Raw genomic sequence first — 19,423 nt, 5'->3', positions numbered from 1 at the left:
TCCAAAAATGCTGAATCTCTAATAAGGAAGGAAGGTTTAATGTTATTCTGTGTATAGGGAGCTTAGACCAGTATGAATTTTGATTCTTTGATTCTGCCTTACATTATTCCAGAGATGGAGAAGAGTAAAAACTCAGTTTGTTTGAATTGGATGTTTCGTTTCTCTCAGTGGTACTGAAATGGCTGACTACATTGAAAGTGTCGTTTTTGCCCTTTTCAGAGGTACTCAAGACAATTGACGAGGGAGATGCTGATGAGGTGACAAAGCAGAGGATTCATGATGGAAAAGAGAAGCCAGGTGCTTTATGGCACATATATGCAGCCAAGGATGCAGAGAAGATCCGGGAGCTGCTCCGAAAGGTGTGCCTCTGGATGGGCTGTGCTTCCAGCTCACATATCAAGGGTCTGGATGCTGAGACACCCTATCTAGGGTTTCTCATGTAGAGTCCCTTGGCATTAAAGACCTGTTGGCCATGGTATCTCTGGTGGCAAAGCCCAGAGGCTTGAATCCACACCTAGAGGATGTTGACTAGGATAGTTTTGCCATCCCCACCCCATCTTAGGACATTGCTACAGCAAGTTGGATTTACACTGTCAATAATGTTTAATTTTCCCATCTTTGGATTTGATTGTGGCCTCAGGTTGGAGAAGAACAGGGCCAAGAGAACCCCCCTGATCATGACCCAATTCATGACCAAAGTTGGTACCTGGACCAGACCCTCCGTAAGCGACTTTATGAGGAGTATGGTGTGCAAGGCTGGGCTATCGTGCAGTTCCTAGGTGATGCTGTTTTCATACCTGCTGGAGCCCCACACCAGGTGGGTTCCTGCTTGGGGGTTGGGCTGGACAGTTCTATGGGCTTCTTATTTCTGTCTTTCTTGCTAATCTACCAAGAGATTTAAGTAGCTAGATCAGACTGATTTCTCTTATGCTGCAACTTATTTTATGCTTTTATTTTCTTCCTTGTAACGTAAAGGTTCATTTAAAAATTTTTAAACAGGGCTAGGCACAGTGGCTCACGCCCGTAATCCCAGCACTTTGAAGGCCGAGGCAGGCAGATCACCTGAGGTCGGGAGTTCAAGACCAGCCTGACCAACATGGTGAACTCCCATCTCTACTAAAAATACAAAATTAGCCAGGTGTGGTGGCACATGCCTATAATCCAGCTACTCAGGAGGCTGAGGCGGGAGAATCGCTTGAACCCGGGAGGTGGAGGTTGCAGTGAGCCAAGATCGCGCCATTGCACTCCAGCCTGGGCAACAAGAGTGAACCTCAGTCTCAAAAAAAAAAAATTTAAAACAATGCGAGGTATTAAAGAAAAAGTGACAAGTCCTAGCTCAGCTACTTGTAGCATACTCTTATCAATCCCCTTATCCTACCTTCCCAATCTAGTTGCTTTCCTCAGAGGTAGCCTACTGTTAACAGTTGGTGTATATTTTTCCAGAGCATTTTCTGTGCAAATACTAATATTTTTATGTATTTTTTCCCCTCTTTTTTTTTTTTTTTTTTTTTTTTGTGGTAGAGACTGGTTTCACCATGTTGTCTAGGCTGGTCTTGAACTCCTGAGCTCAAGCAATCAACCTGCCTCGGCCTCCCAAAGTGCTGGGATTACAGGCATGAGCCACTGCACCTGGCCATTGTTTTTATTTATACATTTGCACTTACAGCTTTTCTGTGTTGTTATAAAAATAGAAATATTATACATATTTCTTAAGGTTTTTTTTAACTATATCATGGACGTTTTCCATATATTATTAAATCTCTAATGTCTGATATTTACCTTCTGCACTTTGCCCCTCGCAGGTTCACAATCTATACAGTTGCATAAAAGTAGCAGAAGACTTTGTATCTCCAGAACATGTAAAGCACTGTTTCCGCCTGACTCAGGAATTCAGGCATCTCTCTAACACTCATACAAATCATGAGGATAAACTGCAGGTAAATAACTCCTCCTCCTACCCCACTCTGTCTTCTCATTGCATACTCATATACATTACACAGAAAGCACATTCTCCTTTCTGAGGGTATTCTCCAAAGGTCTAATTGTGGAGGAGAAATGATGCAGGGAAGAAGTTTGTGGATATGGAGTCATTTTAGGATGCATTTAATTGTTTTTTAAAGTTTTTGTTCTTTCTTACAAAAATTAGCTGGGCATGATGGGGCATGCCTGTAGTCCCAGCTACTCAGGAAACTGAGGCAGGAGAATTGTTTGAACTGGGAGGCGGAGGTTGCAGCAAGCCCAAATCATGCCACTGCACTCCAACCTGGGTGACAGCAAAACAAAAAAAAAGTTTTTCTAATTTTTAATAGAATGGGGTCTATGTTGCGCAGGCTGGTCTTAAACTACTGGGCTCAAGATATCCTCTCACCTCAGCCTCACAAAGTACTGGGAATACAGGTGTGAGCCACTGCTTAACCTAATCATTTCTGTTGTGACAGTCCTCATTTCTCTCCCCTTCAGAGTTATAGTGTTACTAGTGTTAGTAACTAACTAGGCAGACCTCCCCAAAAGGTGGGAAAAGCACTATGGCAGTGTGTTCTAAGCATGTTTTTGAGAATAAATATTGCGCCAAAGCTGCTTCTCATAGCAGATTTCTATGCAGACTCAATTTCTTAGAGCTCTGCTAGGGATTACAGTTCATGTCCCTAAGAACTGTCTCCCCTTGTAGAGCAGAGCTGAACAATCAGATTAGGTTTCCTCTGCTCTTGAAATGGATTGGAATTTTAAGGCAGAATTTCATCATTTATACACTTAGGTAGTTTAGTTGCATAAAAAGAACAAAGAGAGCCGGGCACGGTAGCTCATACCTGTAATACCAGCACTTTGGGAGGCCAAGGTGGGTGGATCACGAGGTCAGGAGATCGAGACCATCCCGGCTAATATGTTGATACCCCATCTCTACTAAAAACACAAAAAATTAGCCGGGCATGGTGGCACGTGCCTGTAGTCCCAGCTACTCGGGAGGCTGAGACAGGAGAATCGCTAGAACCTGGGAGGCGGAGGTTGCAGTGAGCTGAGATCGCGCCTCTGCACTCCAGCCTGGGTGACAGAGCGAGACACCGTCTCAAAAAAAAAACAAAACAGGCCGGGCGTGGTGGCTCAAGCCTGTAATCCCAGCACTTTGGGAGGCTGAGGCGGGCGGATCACAAGGTCAGGAGATCGAGACCATCCTGGCTAACACGGTGAAACCCCGTCTCTACTAAAAAATACAAAAAACTAGCCGAGTGAGGTGGCGGGCGCCTGTAGTCCCAGCTACTCGGGAGGCTGAGGCAGGAGAATGGCGTGAACCCGGGAGGCGGAGCTTGCAGTGAGCTGAGATCTGGCCAGTGCACTCTAGCTTGGGTGACAGAGTGAGACTCCGTCTCAAAAAAAAAAAAAACAAAAAAAACAACAAAACAAAAAAGACAGAATAAGGAAGTAGAATTCTCTAGGCTTCCACTGTGGCATGCCTGTGGCTCAAGTGTATTTTCTTTGGTTGTTGATAGATCAGATTGAAGAGGTTTTTCTTTCTTTCTTTCTTTCTTTTTTTTTTTTTTTTTTTTTTGAGACAGTCTCGCTCTGTTGCCCAGGCTGGAGTGTAGTGGCATGATCTCGGCTCACTGCAACCTTCAACTCCCAGGTTCACGCCATTCTCCTGCCTCAGCCTCCCAAGTAGCTGGGACTACAGGCGTCTGCCACCACACCTGGCTATTTTTTTGTATTTTTAGTAGAGATGGGTTTTCACGATGTTAGCCAGGATGGTCTCGATCTCCTGACCTTGTGATCTGCCTGCCTCGGCCTCCCAAAGTGCTGGGACTACAGGCGTGAGCCACCACACCCAGCTAGAAGAGGTTTTTCTTAATTGCTGGTAGATTCAATCACCTTCAACTCTGAGTCTGATGTGTTTTTCCCTTCCTTCCTTTCCTTTTCCTTTTCCTTTTTCTTTTCCTTTTCCTTTTCCTTTCCTTTTCCCTTTCCTTTCCTTTCCTTTCCTTTCTTGAGACAGAGTCTTGCCTTGTTGCCCAGGCTGCAGTGCAGTGTGGCACGATCTCGGCTCACTGCAAGCTCCACCTTCTGGGTTCACGCCATTCTCCTGCCTCAGCCTCCCATGTAGCTGAGACTATAGACGCCCGCCACCACGCCGGGCTAATTTTTTGTATTTTTAGTAGAAACAGGGTTTCACCTTGTTAGCCAGGATGGTCTCGATCTCCTGACCTCGTGATCCACCCGTCTCGGCCTCCCAAAGTGCTGGAATTACAGGTGTGAGCCACCGCGCCCAACTTCTTTCTTTTTTTTTTCTTTTGTTTTTTTTTTTTTTGACAGAGTCTCATCTGTCACCCACGCTGGAGTGCAGCGGCATGATATATCGGCTCACTGCAACCTTCGCCGTCTGGGTTCAAGCAGTTCTCCTGCCTCAGCCTCTCAGGTAGCTGGGATTACAGGCACCTGCCACTGTGCCCGGCTCATTTTTGTAGTTTTTTAATAGAGACGGGGTTTCAACATCTTGGCCAGGCTGGTCTTGAACTCCTGACCTCATGATCCACCTGCCTTGACCTCCCATAGTGCTGGGATTACAGATGTGAGCCACCCCGGCTAGCGGTTTTTTTTTTTTTTTTTTTTCTGAGACAGGGTCTTACTCTGTCGCCAAAGCTAAAACGCAATGGTGTGATCTTGGCTCACTGCATCCTTCATCTCCTGGGTTCAAGTGATTCTCCTGCCTCAGCCTCCCATGTAGGTGGGATTACAGGCATGCACCACCACACCCAGATAATTTTTGTATTTTTTGGTAGAGAAGCGGTTTCACCATTTTGGCTCGGCTGGTCTTGAACTCCTGACTTCAGGTGATCTGTCCGCCTCTGCCTCCCAAAGCGCTGGAATTACAGGAGTGAGCCACTGCACCCAGCCAACCATAAAGTTTTTTTTTTTTGTTTGTTTGTTTGTTTTTTTTTTTTTTTTGAGACGGAGTCTCGCTCTGTCGCCCGGGCTGGAGTGCAGTGGCCGGATCTCAGCTCACTGCAAGCTCGGCCTCCCGGGTTCACGCCATTCTCCTGCCTCAGCCTCCCGAGCAGCTGGGACTACAGGCATCTGCCACCTCGCCCGGCTAGTTTTTTGTATTTTAGTAGAGACGGGGTTTCACCGTGTTAGCCAGGATGGTCTCGATCTCCTGACCTCGTGATCCGCCCGTCTCGGCCTCCCAAAGTGCTGGGATTACAGGCTTGAGCCACCGCGCCCGGCCATAAAGTTTTAATACAAAGTATAATCAACATTGGTTTTTGTTTGTTTGTTTATCAAGATAGAGTCCCGCTCTGTTGCCCAGACTGCAGTGTAGTGGCATGATCTTGCCTCACTGCAACCTCTGCCTCCCGAGTTCAAGCGATTCTCCTGCCTCAGCCTCCCGAGTATCTGGGGATTACAGGCACATGTCACCACACCAAGCTAATTTTTGTATTTTTAGTAGAAACGGTTTTGCCATGTTGGCCAGGCTGGTCTTGAACTCCCAACCTCAGGTGATCCACCTGCCTCGGCTTCCCAAAATGCTGAGATAACAGGTGTGAGTCACTGTGCCCGTCCAACATTGGTGTTTAGATAGAATGAGAATATAAAGGTAACATGTCACCTTACCCATAACACCTTTCCTTGAGCTAGGGATGTTGGGTGTGTGTCTGCAGTCACAGCCACTCAGGAGACTGAAGTGGGAGGATCACTTGAGCCCAGGAGTTTTGAAGCTATCGTGACCTGTGATTGCCCCACTACACTCCAGCCTGGGCAACAGACTCTGTCTCTTTATTTAAAAACAAAAAACAGGCTAGGCGCAGTGGCTCATGCCTGTAATCCCAACACATTGGGAGGCCGAGGCGGGCAGATCACAAGGTCAGGAGTTCAAGACCAGCCTGGCCAATGTGGTGAAACCCCCCATCTCTACTAAAAATACAAAAATTAGCCAGGCATGGTGGTAGGCGCCTGTAGTCCCAGCTACTCAGGAGGCTGAGACAGGAGAATTGCTTGAACCCAGGAGGCAGAGGTTGCAGTGAGCTGAGATGGCACCACTGCGCTCCAGCCTGGGCAACAGTGTGAGACTCCATCTCAAAAAAAAAAAAAAAAAAAAACCTCTCCTGACTACCCTGTTTAGAATAACAACTCCTGCTACTCCCAGTCCCACTTTCAATGCTTTATTTTTTCTGTAGTATATATATATATATATTTTTTTTTTTTTTTTTTTTTAATCTGTTACTTAACCCTACTATACTGTAAGCTATTTAAGCTCTGTGAAGGCAAGAATTTTACTGTTTTACTCACTGCTTTTCCTTAGCACAATGTCTGACACATAGTAGGTATTCATAAATCTTTGTTGAAGCAATGCAAAAAAATTAATGGAGAATAGCATCAAAGGGACTTGGATGCCCATGAGCCAGCTTAAGAAAGTACAGCACACATATATATACAGCAGCTACATGGTTGAAGCCCCCATGTCCCCTTCCCCTTTGCATTTCCCCACTTTTCCTCCGCAGAAATAACCTCAACTCTCTTGTCAGCCCTTTAAAAGAAAACTGTCTTTATTGTCTTCACTTTAATATGCCTGTGGGCCAGGCGCGGTGGCTCAAGCCTGTAATCCCAGCACTTTGGGAGGCCGAGACGGGCGGATCACGAGGTCAGGAGTTCGAGACCATCCTGGCTAACACGGTGAAACCCTGTCTCTACTAAAAATACAAAAAAAGCTAGCCGGGCGAGGTGGCTGGCGCCTGTAGTCCCAGCTACTCGGGAGGCTGAGGCAGGAGAATGGCGTAAACCCGGGAGGCGGAGCTTGCAGTGAGCTGAGATCCGGCCACTGCACTCCAGCCCGGGCGACAGAGCGAGACTCCGTCTCAAAAAAAAAAAAAAATATGCCTGTTTACTTTTTTCAATAACTTTTATTGTGTGTTCCAATTTCACAGGTAATATATCCAAATCAGAAAACATGGCCGGGCGCGGTGGCTCAAGCCTGTAATCCCAGCACTTTGGGAGGCCGAGACGGGTGGATCACGAGGTCAGGAGATCGAGACCATCCTGGCTAATACGGTGAAACCCCGTCTCTACTAAAAAATACAAAAAAGAAATAGCCGGGCGACGAGGCGGGCGCCTGTAGTCCCAGCTACTCGGGAGACTGAGGCAGGAGAATGGCGTAAACCCGGGAGGCGGAGCTTGCAGTGAGCTGAGATCCGGCTACTGCACTCCAGCCTGGGCGGCAGAGCAAGACTCCGTCTCAAAAAAAAAAAAAGAAAACATATAAGCACAAAGGGAAAAAATAGGCCATAATCTTGCTTTCCACTCTTGTTTTAATGCATCCTTATTAGCTGTAGAACCTTAAGGAAGCCTCTTAACTATGTAAGGAAGCAAATATCTCCAGGTGTTCACTGTGGCCTTAGTTTCCTCAGTTTCTCCTCTGTAAATTGGTCGTGATAATAATAGAACCTACCTCATAGGATTCTGGCAAGGATTAAGCGAAGGTCCACCTAAAGAGCTCAGCAACAGCGCCTGCCCAGGACATAGTAAGCACTTAAATGATGGTGATCAAATAGCCTTTCAGTATTCTTTTTTGAGTACAGACCTTATGCCCTATGTGATTTGTAAATGACTGTGGGGATTGATACAGGAACGCACAGTCCTTGTTGGGAGTTTCCCCACTAAACCAGTAGGCTTACAGTCAAGGTAGAACATACATTTGCATGGGGCTGCCGTGAACTGACTTTGCTGTTTACCCTTTCTAGGTGAAGAACATCATTTACCATGCAGTGAAAGATGCGGTTGGCACTCTCAAGGCTCATGAATCCAAACTGGCAAGGTCCTAGGCATGGAGAAACTCCAAGCTCCCCTGCGAGGCAGGTCTTTCACTCACAACACTTACAGGGAACGGCAGGGCTTTTTGCCGGAGCAGAGGCCCTTCACCCGGAGCCAGTGTGGTCAGTATTCCAAACTCTCCAGCCACTCTATTCTACGCTGCCTCAACACCGAAGGTTGACACAGGAAAGTCGTACTGTTCACACACACAGTTTGAGACTCCAAGCCAAGAGTGCCACAATCCTATCCTGTGGCCTTTTGGAAATCCGAATTGCCTGAACATGGCGGGGCTTTCCTGCACATTCTCCTGATTTGAGATTCATTGGCACACCTTTCTTTTCTTTTCCTCTTGTGCCTAGTTAAATGGAAATGTGTTTGGAGGTAGGGGAAATCACATAACTGGTACAAGTATGGGGTAATTGCTTAAACATGCCTGGTGGAAGTCTGATAGTGTCTCTGCACGTGACCTCTGACAAAGCCCATCCCAGGAGACGGGGTGAGGCCATTCCCCACACTCTCCTGTGAACACCGGAGTCTGGCAAGACCCAGGGAGAACCCACTGCTTTTCCCAGGAGGCTCCAGGATTAGGAAATGTGTGTATTTAGTGAAAAATAGGTTTGTAGTGAAATAGTTACTATTTCATGAAAGTAGATATTTTTAGAATTTTTGAAATACCACAGTTGTTTTCCTGGATTATGAGGAAAGGCACATTACATTTAGTCTTCCTTTCGATATAAAACTCTTTGAAGAAATATGATTTTTAGAAATCAGCTACCCATTATAGCACAAAATCAGCCAAAGCAGAATTTTTTAAAATTGGCTTTTTTAGGATTCTTTTAGTTTCTCCCCCTCCCATCTTAGTCTTACCTTGAGGGAACAGTCCTATGAGAAGGAACTTTATCACGTCTGAGCTGTGGTGTGTTCCCTGTGTGTGTACAACACTGGTGACTCCAGGAACCATTTTCACCTATTACCAGTGTTCCCTGGGGACTCCTCTTAACGTTTCCAAATGGGAAGGACAGTTGATTTCCAACATGAGGTTTTTTGTTTTTTATCCAGAAATATTTTCAGCAAAACCTTCCAACTGAGTGGAGTCTGATTAAGGATTTATTTGAAAATGGTGGAATTCATTGGCCCATAGGTACATTGGAAAATGTATCTCTCTCCAGCTGTACTGTAGTGCCCTGCAGGCTGTTTATATGTTCACAGTTACTTTTTTTTTAAAATAAAAGTCATTTAATGTAGAATACTTTTAATTTCACTTTCTGTATTTTAATTTTGTTGAAGGGCTGATTGGGATTTCCATGTTCTTATTAAAAATCTAACAAATCTGTTTGGAGTGGACTAAATTATTTGCATACCAACCCTTCTAAAATCAGCATCAGATTGGGATTTGGATTGGAGCTGGGGGATTCGTTTTCAGGTCTTCATGACTGTGCTACACCCAGATATTTTTCTTTGCTTGTTGAGGCTGTGCCATGTTGGGAGAAGGGAAATTGCTAGGGTGAGGTTAGTATGGTTTGGAGAATTGGGGGTAAGGGGTAGGGGCCACATGCGTTAGAGGGTAGGAAGAGAGACATGTTTCCCCATACTTCATGCTCTGTGAATGGAGTGGGAAAGGTGGGGTCCTCCCTTCCTGTGGCAGAGTCTGGGGGGAAGGGCCATTGTGTGTGGTCTCAGCAAAGTTGGACAGTCTGTGGTGGGATTCTTAAGCAGGCGGCCTGGCTGCCCACATGTAATGTGTGGCCATAGATCCACCTTAGAGATGGTGGGAGACTCATGTGGGATTTATCAAGCAGTAATGAAAGTGTTTCGTTGTGAGGTGAGAACAGACTGCATTCCAATTAGAAGAGGCTTTCTGGAGAGGAAGTTGTAAAGAACAGCAAGAGGGGTTATCAGAGGCTGCTTCTCTGGAACCTTTTGGGAAACATCTTCCAAAGTGTTTGAACCTGGAAATATAATTTATCAGGTTAGAAATAGACCATTGTGTGGTTCAAGGATACTGAGCTTGAATAAGACCATGACTCTTTGAAATACACAGTTCTGAATGTGTCCTTTCAGCCCGGATGGGCACAGGTTGATGCTGTGGTCACCCGAAGGATTACACCTCAACATAAAGGGTAGAGGAATGCTGAAGCCTTAAAATGGGACAGGAAAGGAGAGCAATAGGGCTGGGGGTTGGTGGATGGTGGGAAGTTGGTTGCTTTGCTGAAGGTCAGGAGGCAGGCTAGCCTACATTCTGGATATAAATGTCTTTAGAATCAGGACATTCACTGCCACTAGTGCTTGCTGATGGGGGTGGAACTGGAGCCCCAGACCCCTCTCCCAGCCCCTCTGTTTGAAAAGAAGGTTGACCCTTTTGTTGTCAGTAACCACATTGAGAGCATAAAGCTCTGTTCCCCTGCAAAGCTAAGGAGCTGACAACGTGAAAAAGCAGACCAGCAGCCCAGTGACTCACATCTGTGATCCCAGCACTTTGGGAGGCTGAGGCGGGTGGATCGCTTGAGCTCAGGAGTTTGAGACCAGCCTGGGCAATATTGCAAAACCCTGTCTTGACAAAACAAACAAACAAATTAGCTGGTTGTGGCTTGGGCCTGTAGTCCCAGCTACTCGGGAGGCTGAGGTGGGAGGATCACTCAAACCCAGGAGGTGTGCTGAGGTTGTGCCACTGCACTCCAGGGTGAGCGACAGAGTGAGACCCTGTCTCAAAAAAAACCAAAACGGATCTGGCCGGGGAGATCCTCTTTGAACAGGGGTGAGAAGGAGTGGGGTGAACAGGTGCGGCTGTACCTGTGACTCGGGAGCTCAGGTGGATGTTTCCAGGGCCTGTGATGAGGAGGAGAGTTTGCTAGTCAGCAGTAGGGGATGTAACCTGTTTAAAGTAGGCTTCCTGGGGTTATCTTAGCAGCATGACTTGGTGGCTTTGTGGCTCTCAACAGATTATTGAACCTTAAGCTTCTCATTCCCTTATCTTCAAAATGAGGGCATTTATAGCTCCTGCCTTATAGGGTGGTCAAGAGAATTCACTGGCAACGCAGTGAAGCTCTTAGCACAAGGGCTGGCACACAGTAAGCGCTTGATGTGGGCAGGGCAGGAGGTGGGCAGGGGTCGATTTCAAGATGTAACCATGGAGAACTCCACGACAACAGCCTAGGGCTTGAAACCCAAGAAAGATGAACAAGCGATTCAAGGAAGGCAGGGCACTGAGGGTCGGAGGCGCATGCCCGGCCACAGCAGGTGCCGGGGGCGCGCCGCCGCCGCCGCGGCCTCCCGGCCTCCCCTTTAAGAGCCGCCGCCGCCGCCCACGGCCCGCCGCTGCGGTAGGGACCTCCCCTTTAACGGCGGCGCTGGGCGCTCCGCTGCCCCCGCGGCGGCTGCTGCAGCGGCTGCTGCTGCTACTGCGGCTCCTGCGGCTCCTGCTGCCGCCGCCGCCGCTTGGCCTCAGGCAGCTGCATCCTCGGCCGGGCCGGGTCCCCGCCCCGCGCCGCGCCCGGCCCCGCCATGGTGTCCTGGATCATCTCTCGCCTGGTGGTGTGAGTGCGGCGGCGAGGGGGGTGATGCGGGCTGTGATGGAGGGCGGGGTTGTTAAAGCCCGGGTGGACTTCTCCGAAGCTTGGTGCAGCAGAGTCACCTAAAGGCGCTGCGTCCTTATTTGGGGTCCCCAGAGACATGGAGATGTGGCACCCAGGACTGGAGGGGGGAATATTAGGGGAGCGTGGCAGGCCTGGCTTCCCAGGGACCTCACCCACATTCTTTATTAATAACCTCTTTTATTTCTACCGTCCTTGCTCCTGCTCCCATCCTAGGGGCTGAGCAGCACGGCTTGATTTAAAAGGGAAGGCAGGCGCGTCCCCTCCCCCACCTAGCAGGTCTGGGCTGGAGGAGGTCCTCAGACCCGGGCCCTGTCCCTCGAGGGGAGGGAACAGGGTGATGGAAGAGAGTGGAGCAAGGCAGGGCCTCATCATCATTCCACAGCTCAGAGCCACCACCAGGCCCCTTGGCCTCTCCCTTCCACTCACTGTCAGGAGACTGGGGACGAGAGCACATGCCCTTAGGCCCCCTAGGGAGGAAGTTTGGGAAGCAGAAATGCTCGGAGGACAAAGTGTGAGAGGTAACTGGGAGAGGGGATGTATGTGCTCAGCCTGGGATTGTGGACGCCGCTGGGAGAGGACGCTCGGTGGCCTTCATTCCAGGCTGCCAGCCACACTGTGGAGCCGTGTCTCTGGCACCTCCCCAGGCCCCAGGAGGGAACTCACACCATTCTCCACGACCCCAGACTTTGTCCTTGAGGATTCTGCCCCGCACTCCATTTGCACCAGGCAGTTTGGACGTATCCCGCCTGTTCATGCGGAAACAGGAGGCACCCACACATTGTCGAGGGGCTGAGCCTGACAGGAGCTCCTTGTGGGCCTCGGAGTTATCCCCTGCCCTAATGAGGACACTGCCCCTCGGCCTCCACCGTTGTGGACTGACACCGGCAGCCCCACCCTGCTCCCTTCTTCCCATTCGGTGCAGCCAGGCTGGCTAAGTGCTTCTGTCCTGGTTTCCTCTAGACTCCTTCTCTTCCCCCACCCACCACAGGGGGAATAGAGGGATCTCACGCCTCCATGTGGCCTTCAGGGTGGCTGCTTCTCTCTTGCCTGGGCAAGCCCCAAAGGGCATCGGTCCTCTTCTTTCCCAGCCTGTGTCTTGTCTGCACTCTGTAGTTGGATCACCAGCGGGGGCCTCCCCTGAGCCCCATCCCTGTGGTGTTTACATGGGGGAATAAGCCTCTTTGCCTCTCTCAGGGCCTCCTGCCCCTGTGCCCTTTGTTCCCTAGGGCCACAGGGGTACCTCTGACTGCCAGGTAAGGGTGCCCTGTTAGGTGGTGTCAGGTTCCCTCACAGAGCCTGGCTCTGAGACAGGGAAGTAGAGGGTAAGGGCAGATGGGTGTGAATGGGCATGAGGTCAAGAAGGAAGACACCCTGTGGCAGTGACCTGACTCCCAGTCCCCATGACATGTTTGTGCATAACCCAGGATCATGGGCCAAGGGACCACATTGGACCCTCTGGCCTCCGAGCCTTTCCCTGCCTCCGGGGCTGGAGAAAAACTGAACAGTGGAGCAGGGAAGGGCATCACCCTAGCTAGCTGGGCATGTTCCACGCTGCTTTGACCTTAACCCCTGACCTGAGTTCATCAGTCCAGGAGGGAGTTCTGTCCCTCTTCCCATTATTTACCCAGGGTCTGATGCAGAGCTGGGAGGGAGAGGCCACTGCCCTTGGCTGAGGGGCCCAATAACCATGCCTGCCTCCCTAGGCTCATCTTTGGCACCTTGTACCCAGCCTATTCTTCCTACAAGGCCGTGAAGACAAAAAACGTGAAGGAATATGTGAGTGGATGACCCTTCACCCCCTACCCAACCCACATGGCAGAGAGAGGGGAGGACACTGGGTCCTATTACAGATGGGGATGACTTTGCACCAATGCTGTCAGCCACTAACAAGACCCACCAGCAACGGAGGGCCCTGGGTGTCCCGCACAGTGCCTCCAACATGGCTGGCAGGCAGAAGTGGGGTCCTGGGTGTTCTAACCAGCCCAGGCATGTTTGACAGGCAGAGTTGGGGTCCTAGGTGTCCCTGCCCCTCAGCCCCATGCCCCAGTGAGCGCTTTCCTCTGTTCCTCAGGTGAAGTGGATGATGTACTGGATCGTCTTTGCCTTCTTCACCACGGCCGAGACGCTCACGGATATAGTGCTCTCCTGGTGAGGTCCAGCATCCCCTCCTGCATCTCAGGACCCAGGGCCTCTGCCTGTCTCTACCCAGCCAGCCAAACAAAAGATTGGGCCTGGGAGTGAAGCTCCTCCCACTCCTGACAATTTCTTGGGGTCCTTGATATCTCCTCTCTCATGCCTAACTTGACCTGTAGAAGAACAGACATAGTAGTGCCAGGCAAGGGGGCTCACGCTTGTAATGTCAGCACTTTGGGGGACCAAGGCTGGTGGATCACCTGAGGCCAGGAGTTTGAGATAAACCTGGGCAACACAGTGAGACCTCATCTCTACTAAAAAATTTTTTTAATTAACCAGGTATGGTGGCATGTGCCTGTAGACCCAGCTACTTAGGAAGCTGAGACAGAAGGATCGCTTGAGCCCAGGAGTTGGGGGCTGCTGTGAGCTATGATCGTGCCACTGCACTCCAGCCTGAGTGACAGAGCAAGACCTTATCTCTTAAAAAAGAAAAACAAGCTGGGTGCGGTAGCTCACACCTATAGTCTCAGCACTTTGGGAGGCCTAGGTGGGTGGATCATTTGAGGTCAGGAGTTTGAGACCAGCCTGGCCAACATGGTAAAACCTTGTCTCCACTAAAAATACAAAAAAAATTAGCTGGGTGTGGTGGTGCCCCTGTAATCCCAGCTACTAGGGAGGCTGAGGCAGGAGAACTGCTTGAACCCAGGAGGTGGAGGTTGCAGTGAGCCGAGATCATGCCGTTGCAAGCCTGGGCAACAGAGTGAGACTCTGTCTCAGAAAAAAAAAAAAAAAGGGAGTAAGAACAAACATAACCCCCACGTTTCTTTCTGGTGGCAACCAGAGCACCTCAGTGGAATTCAGGAAACCTGCTTCTGCCATGCTGCCTATGAACTTAGGCAGGTCACAGCTCTCGAGGCCTCAGTTTCCTTATTTGTAAAATAGGCATATGATTCACTCCTATAAACACTGGATACTTGCATTTCCAAGGCATTTCCCAGGTCGTACTAGACTACTAGACTACTATGAGCACTTTGAGGACAGGGAATGTGTCTTAATCATCTGTGTATTCACAGCAGGAACTCAAAAACGTTTACTGAATGATCAGATACCTCTTGGAAGAGAGAACTAATAAGATAGTTCATCGGAACTCAAGAGAAGAGAATGTTGCCAAGGGGGAGAGGACAAGAGATCACTACATGTATGGATAAGGCCCTTGCATTTGAGAAAAATAGTTTTAGGATAGGAAAGAGATGGAGAGATGGGTTAAAAGTTGAGGGTAGGCCGGGCGCGGTGGCTCAAGCCTGTAATCCCAGCACTTTGGGAGGCCGAGACGGGCGGATCACGAGGTCAGGAGATCGAGACCATCCTGGCTAACACGGTGAAACCCCGTCTCTACTAAAAATACAAAAACTAGCCGGGCGAGGTGGCGGGCGCCTGTAGTCCCAGCTACTCGGGAGGCTGAGGCAGGAGAATGGCGTAAACCCAGGAGGTGGAGCTTGCAGTGAGCTGAGATCCGGCCACTGCACTCCAGTCCGGGCGACAGAGCGAGACTCCGCCTCAAAAAAAAAAAAAAAAAAAAAAAGTTGAGGGTAAAGGCCGGGCGCAGTGGCTCACACCTGTAATCTCAGCACTTTGGGAGGCCGAGGCAGGCAGATCATGAGGTCAGGAGATCAAGACCATACGGGCCAACATGGTGAAACCCCGTCTCTACTAAAAATGCAAAAATTAGCTAGGCGTTATGGCGTGTGCTTGTAATCCCAGCTACTTGGGAGGCTGAGACAGGAGAATCGCTTGAACTCAGGAGACGGAGGTTGCAGTGAGCTGAGATCGCACCACTGTACTCCAGCCTGGTGACAGAACAGGACTCAGTCTCAAAAAAAAAAAAAAAAATTTGAAGGTAAAGGCTGGGCGTGGTGGCTTCTGCTTGTAATCCTAGCACTTTGGGAAACCAAGGCAGGAGGATCGCTTGAGCCTAAGAGTTTGAGATCAGCCTGGGCAACATAGCAAGACCCGTCTATTTAAAAAAAAAAAAAAAAAAATTGGCCAGGTGCGGTGGCTCATGCCTTAATCACAGCACTTTGGGAGGCCGAGGCGGGCAGATCACCTGAGGTCAGGAGTTCGAGACCAGCCTGACCAACATGGTGAAACCCCATCTCTACTAAAAACACAAAATTAGCCGGGCATGGTGGCGCATGCCTGTAATCCCAGCTACCCGGGAGGCTAAAGCAGGAGAATTGCTTGAACCCAGGAGGCGGAGGCTGTGGTGAGCCAAGATCACGCCACTGCACTCCAGCCTAGGCAACAAAAACGAGACTATGTCTCACAAAAAAAAAAAAAAAAATTTGAGAGTAGAGCAAGGGTGGTGAGGTAAAAAAAAAAATTGACGGTAGTGAATATAGATGCCTTTTTTTCTTTTTCTGAGGTAGAATCTCACTCTGTCATTCAGGTTGGAGTGCAGTGGTGTGATCTCGGCTCACTGCAGCCTGGACCTCCTGGGCTCAAGTGATCTTCCCACCTCAACCTCCTGAGTAGCTGGGACCACAGGCACATGCCACCACACCTGGCTTCTTTTTTATTTTTTGTAGAGATGGGGTTTTGCCGTGTTGTCAAGCTGGTCTCGAACCCCTGGGCTTAGATGATCCTCCCACCTTGGCTCCCAAAGTGCTGGGAGATTACAGGCCACTGTGCCAGGCCTATACATGTGTCTTGACACAGCAAAAGAGAGAGTTTTGATGAGGGCTTTGTGAGGACGTAGGTGACCTGAAGGAGTTTGTGACCAGAGGAGAAGGCGCTATGGGGACTGAAGGGCAATCCTGAAAAGTGAGGGGCGTGTCATGGCGAGGCAGGAGGTTCCCTAGCAAGCTAGAGAAGCCCCAGGCCTCTCGATGATAGGGAGGGCAGGAAAGGAAGGGGTGAAGACTCAGGCGTGGGCCTGCACAGTCGAGAGCAAGGTCGAGAGTTTCCCTTGGTGGTGACCCTAGGGCAGAGGAAGGAGGGTTTTCTCTAGGAGTGAGAGGGCTGGGGCTTGGGGAGAGGATGAGGCAAGGAGAGTCGCTGCTGGGGGAAATTCCTTCTAGAGTCACTGCTTACCTTCCTGTCTGGAGCCTCAGCTGAGCCCCCTAGACGCTCTCAGATTAGAAAGGAGCAGTCCCATGAGCCTCATGGGGACCCCAGTGCACTCAGAGTGAGGGGCTATCACACGGGGCTCGTGCTGCTAGACACAGGGCACCTCCCGACTCCCTGCCCTGTACTCCGCGCTTGCCCCTGTCCCAACAGGTTCCCCTTCTACTTTGAACTGAAGATCGCCTTCGTGATATGGCTGCTGTCCCCATACACCAAGGGCTCCAGCGTGCTCTACCGCAAGTTCGTGCACCCAACACTGTCCAACAAGGAGAAGGTTTGTCCCCACTCTCAGCTTACCTCCCAGCCTGCCCCCAGCCAAGGCAGCCCAGAGCCTGGAGCCTCATACAGACTGGCCCTCCCTCGGGGGCCCAGAGCCCGAAGTGACCTGACAGGGCTGCCGTGGCCTCCTGGAGCAGGCAGGGGCCTCTGTCCAGGGGTGAACAAGGGTAGGGCAGGGCCTCAACAGCAGCGCCCACCTCTCCTCTCCTCCCTTCCCCTCCAATGCCATAGGAGATCGACGAGTACATCACGCAGGCCCGAGACAAGAGCTATGAGACCATGATGAGGGTGGGCAAGAGGGGCCTGAACCTGGCCGCCAATGCCGCAGTCACAGCTGCTGCCAAGGTGAGATGGGGGCAGGCTCGGATTCCCAGGGCCCCCGCCTTGTACAAAGGGCCCTGGCCAAGCCCCTTGCGTCCACCCTGTGCTCAGGGCTGTAGAGACTCTGGGCTCATGCAGCTGGAGGTTCCAGTCCAGGCTCTACACCTATCTGGCCAAGTCACTTTCATCGTCCAGCCATTTCTGCATCTGTCCAGAGGCGAAGTGTGGTCCTGCCCCAGCCCTCAGCTCTGTCTGTGTGGGACTGGGTGAAGACTGTGGGGAGGGCACCGAGCCTGGGCTGCTGCCAGCACCATGGTGACCGCTATCTCCACCCCGCCCCTTTCCCCGGCTCTCCCGGTGCGTGGTGGTGACCCTAGGGCCAGGGGGTGCTGTCAGAGAAGCTCCGCAGCTTCAGCATGCAGGACCTGACCCTGATTCGGGACGAGGATGCACTGCCCCTGCAGGGGCCCGACGGCCGCCTCCGACCCGGCCCTGGCAGCCTCCTGGACACCATTGAGGACTTAGGTACAGGCAGGGCCTGAGGTTGGGGAGGGGCCCCAAGGGCAAGGCCAAGGAGCCCAGATGGGAAAGATTCCCCCATCTCCTTTTCTCCCTGCACCCAGGAGATGACGCTGCCCTGGGTCTAAGGTCCAGCACAAACACGGCAGATTCCCGGACAGAGGCCTCTGAGGATGACATGGGAGACAAAGCTCCCAAGAGGGCCAAACCCATCAAAAAAGCACCCAAAGCTGAGGTGAGGGCACTGGCCAGAGCTTGGGGAAACAGGCAGGGGGTGGTGGCTCCAAGCTGAGCCCCATCTTCCTCCTCCTTTCCACAGCCACTGGCTTCCAAGACACTGAAGACCCGGCCCAAGAAGAAGACTTCTGGCGGGGGCGACTCAGCTTGAGACCCTCCACCCCCGCAGGCTGCAGAGCAAGGATGAAGCCTCAGGAAGGGCCTCGGACCCAGCCCCTGCTCCACACTGTGCCAGTAGCCTAGGTGTCTCAGGCCCCTAGGCCCCTCAGATGGCTATTTCCGGTGCCTGCCCAGTGGCCACTCTTCTGGAAGGGGCTTGGAAAAGAGGAGGGAGGCCCAGCTGTGGGGGTTGAGGGTAGAGGGTGGACCAGAGGCTGAGGACTGAGCCACCTAAGGAGGTGGGGACCCCTCGGCCTCCACCGCTGTACCGCTGCAGCCCCGCCCTGCCTCGCCCCGCCTGCCCAGTGCCTTGCTGAAGCCCATAGCCATCCGCTTCTCCGAGGTCCCATCATGTCTCCACTGCTCGCCTTGGTTTGGGAGCGGGGAGGGGGCAGTCCTAGCCCAGATGGACCAAGGACGGGCCTGAAGACACGTGGGGGAAAGGGAGCACATGGGGAGGATGCTAGGGACTCTGGGTGGGGCCTCCAGGTGCAGCTGTGGGTGGAAGACGGGTTGGCGTGTGCTTCAGCAACCAGGATGGCCAGGCCAGAGCTGCAGCTGGGGGCTCTTTTCCTGGTCATTGGGTGGGGCTGAGTGCCACATGTTCCCTCATTAAAAAGGGGGGGTCCAGGGCTGTGTGTTTGCGTGTGTCTTTCTGGGTCTAGGGCTGGGGGGAGTTTGGGTCAAGGACTGTCCCTCCAGCAGTCACCTCCTCCCACCCTCAGCCCCACAGTCAACTGGCGATTTCCCTGCTCAACCCTCCCTCCTAGACCCTGAGCCTCAGAGGACCCAGCCCATTAGACAATGGGCATCTGGGAGGCCCCCCACCTGCTCCTTTGACCTTGCTCCCTTTCAGGTGACCCATTTGCACCATGCCCTGGGCTGGACTCCCGTGCTCCTCAGGGTCCACCCCTGCTCTGGTACAGGCCCCTGCTGAGTGGGTCCCTCTCCTCTGCCCCTGGGGCCCATCTCCTATTGTCCAGGGTCCCCATCCTGTACCAAGCAGACTGGGCCCTAAGACCCCTGGCAGAACCCAGACTCTGCTCACACCTGCCCCAGCTTCTGCCACAGCTTCAGTCAGGGCCAGGAGGAACACATGAAGAAGAAAGAGAAATGCAGGAGCCGTGGGGCTCCCGGTTCCTTGGGAAGAGGGTGCCCAGTGGACCTTTGGCACTGGATGAGCCAATAAACCAAACTCTGGCACCTCATTTATTTTGGCATCTGTGCTTTGTTCTTGTCACACCAGCTGACAGGTGGGAAGGGCC

At 51.3% G+C, this 19,423-nt stretch overlaps 2 protein-coding genes across 3 annotated transcripts in view; both read left to right on the top strand.

The window, feature by feature from the left end:
• Positions 1 to 9,127, top strand: part of KDM3B (lysine demethylase 3B) — an 85,829-nt gene extending 76,702 nt beyond the window's left edge. The window contains exons 21-24 of the mRNA XM_033181090.1: positions 220 to 359; positions 641 to 817; positions 1,803 to 1,937; positions 7,725 to 9,127. Of these exons, the coding sequence (XP_033036981.1) occupies positions 220 to 359; positions 641 to 817; positions 1,803 to 1,937; positions 7,725 to 7,805 (533 nt within the window). The 3' untranslated portion in view covers positions 7,806 to 9,127. The remainder of the gene's footprint in view (positions 1 to 219; positions 360 to 640; positions 818 to 1,802; positions 1,938 to 7,724) is intronic.
• Positions 9,128 to 11,064: 1,937 nt separating this feature from the next.
• On the top strand, positions 11,065 to 19,366 carry REEP2 (receptor accessory protein 2). Of its 2 annotated transcripts, none has more exons than XM_033181087.1 (8): positions 11,065 to 11,327; positions 13,091 to 13,163; positions 13,459 to 13,535; positions 16,797 to 16,917; positions 17,154 to 17,267; positions 17,621 to 17,768; positions 17,867 to 17,997; positions 18,082 to 19,366. In XM_033181087.1, the coding sequence occupies exons 1-8, from the start codon at positions 11,296 to 11,298 to the stop codon at positions 18,148 to 18,150; spliced, it is 765 nt and encodes a 254-aa protein (XP_033036978.1). In that variant the 5' UTR covers positions 11,065 to 11,295; the 3' UTR covers positions 18,151 to 19,366. The 2 variants fall into 2 exon arrangements, with proteins under 2 accessions (XP_033036978.1, XP_033036979.1); XM_033181088.1 differs by having other exon boundaries at positions 11,094 to 11,327; positions 17,627 to 17,768.
• Positions 19,367 to 19,423: the final 57 nt, after the last annotated feature.

Source organism: Trachypithecus francoisi, unplaced genomic scaffold (genome assembly GCF_009764315.1).
Source record: "Trachypithecus francoisi isolate TF-2019V2 unplaced genomic scaffold, Tfra_2.0 Lachesis_group2, whole genome shotgun sequence".
Classification (NCBI taxonomy): Eukaryota; Metazoa; Chordata; class Mammalia; order Primates; family Cercopithecidae; genus Trachypithecus; species Trachypithecus francoisi.
The sequence above is the reverse complement of the archived record's forward strand: the minus strand, read 5'-3'. Positions and strand labels throughout refer to the sequence as shown.

Coding starts and splice junctions, on each gene's coding strand:
- REEP2 (XM_033181087.1), top strand. CDS start 11,296: ATGGTGTCCTGGATCATCTCTCGCCTGGTGGT. Junction 11,328..13,090: donor ATCATCTCTCGCCTGGTGGT/GTGAGTGCGGCG, acceptor CTGCCTCCCTAG/GCTCATCTTTGGCACCTTGT. Junction 17,268..17,620: donor CAGTCACAGCTGCTGCCAAG/GTGAGATGGGGG, acceptor TGGTGACCCTAG/GGCCAGGGGGTGCTGTCAGA.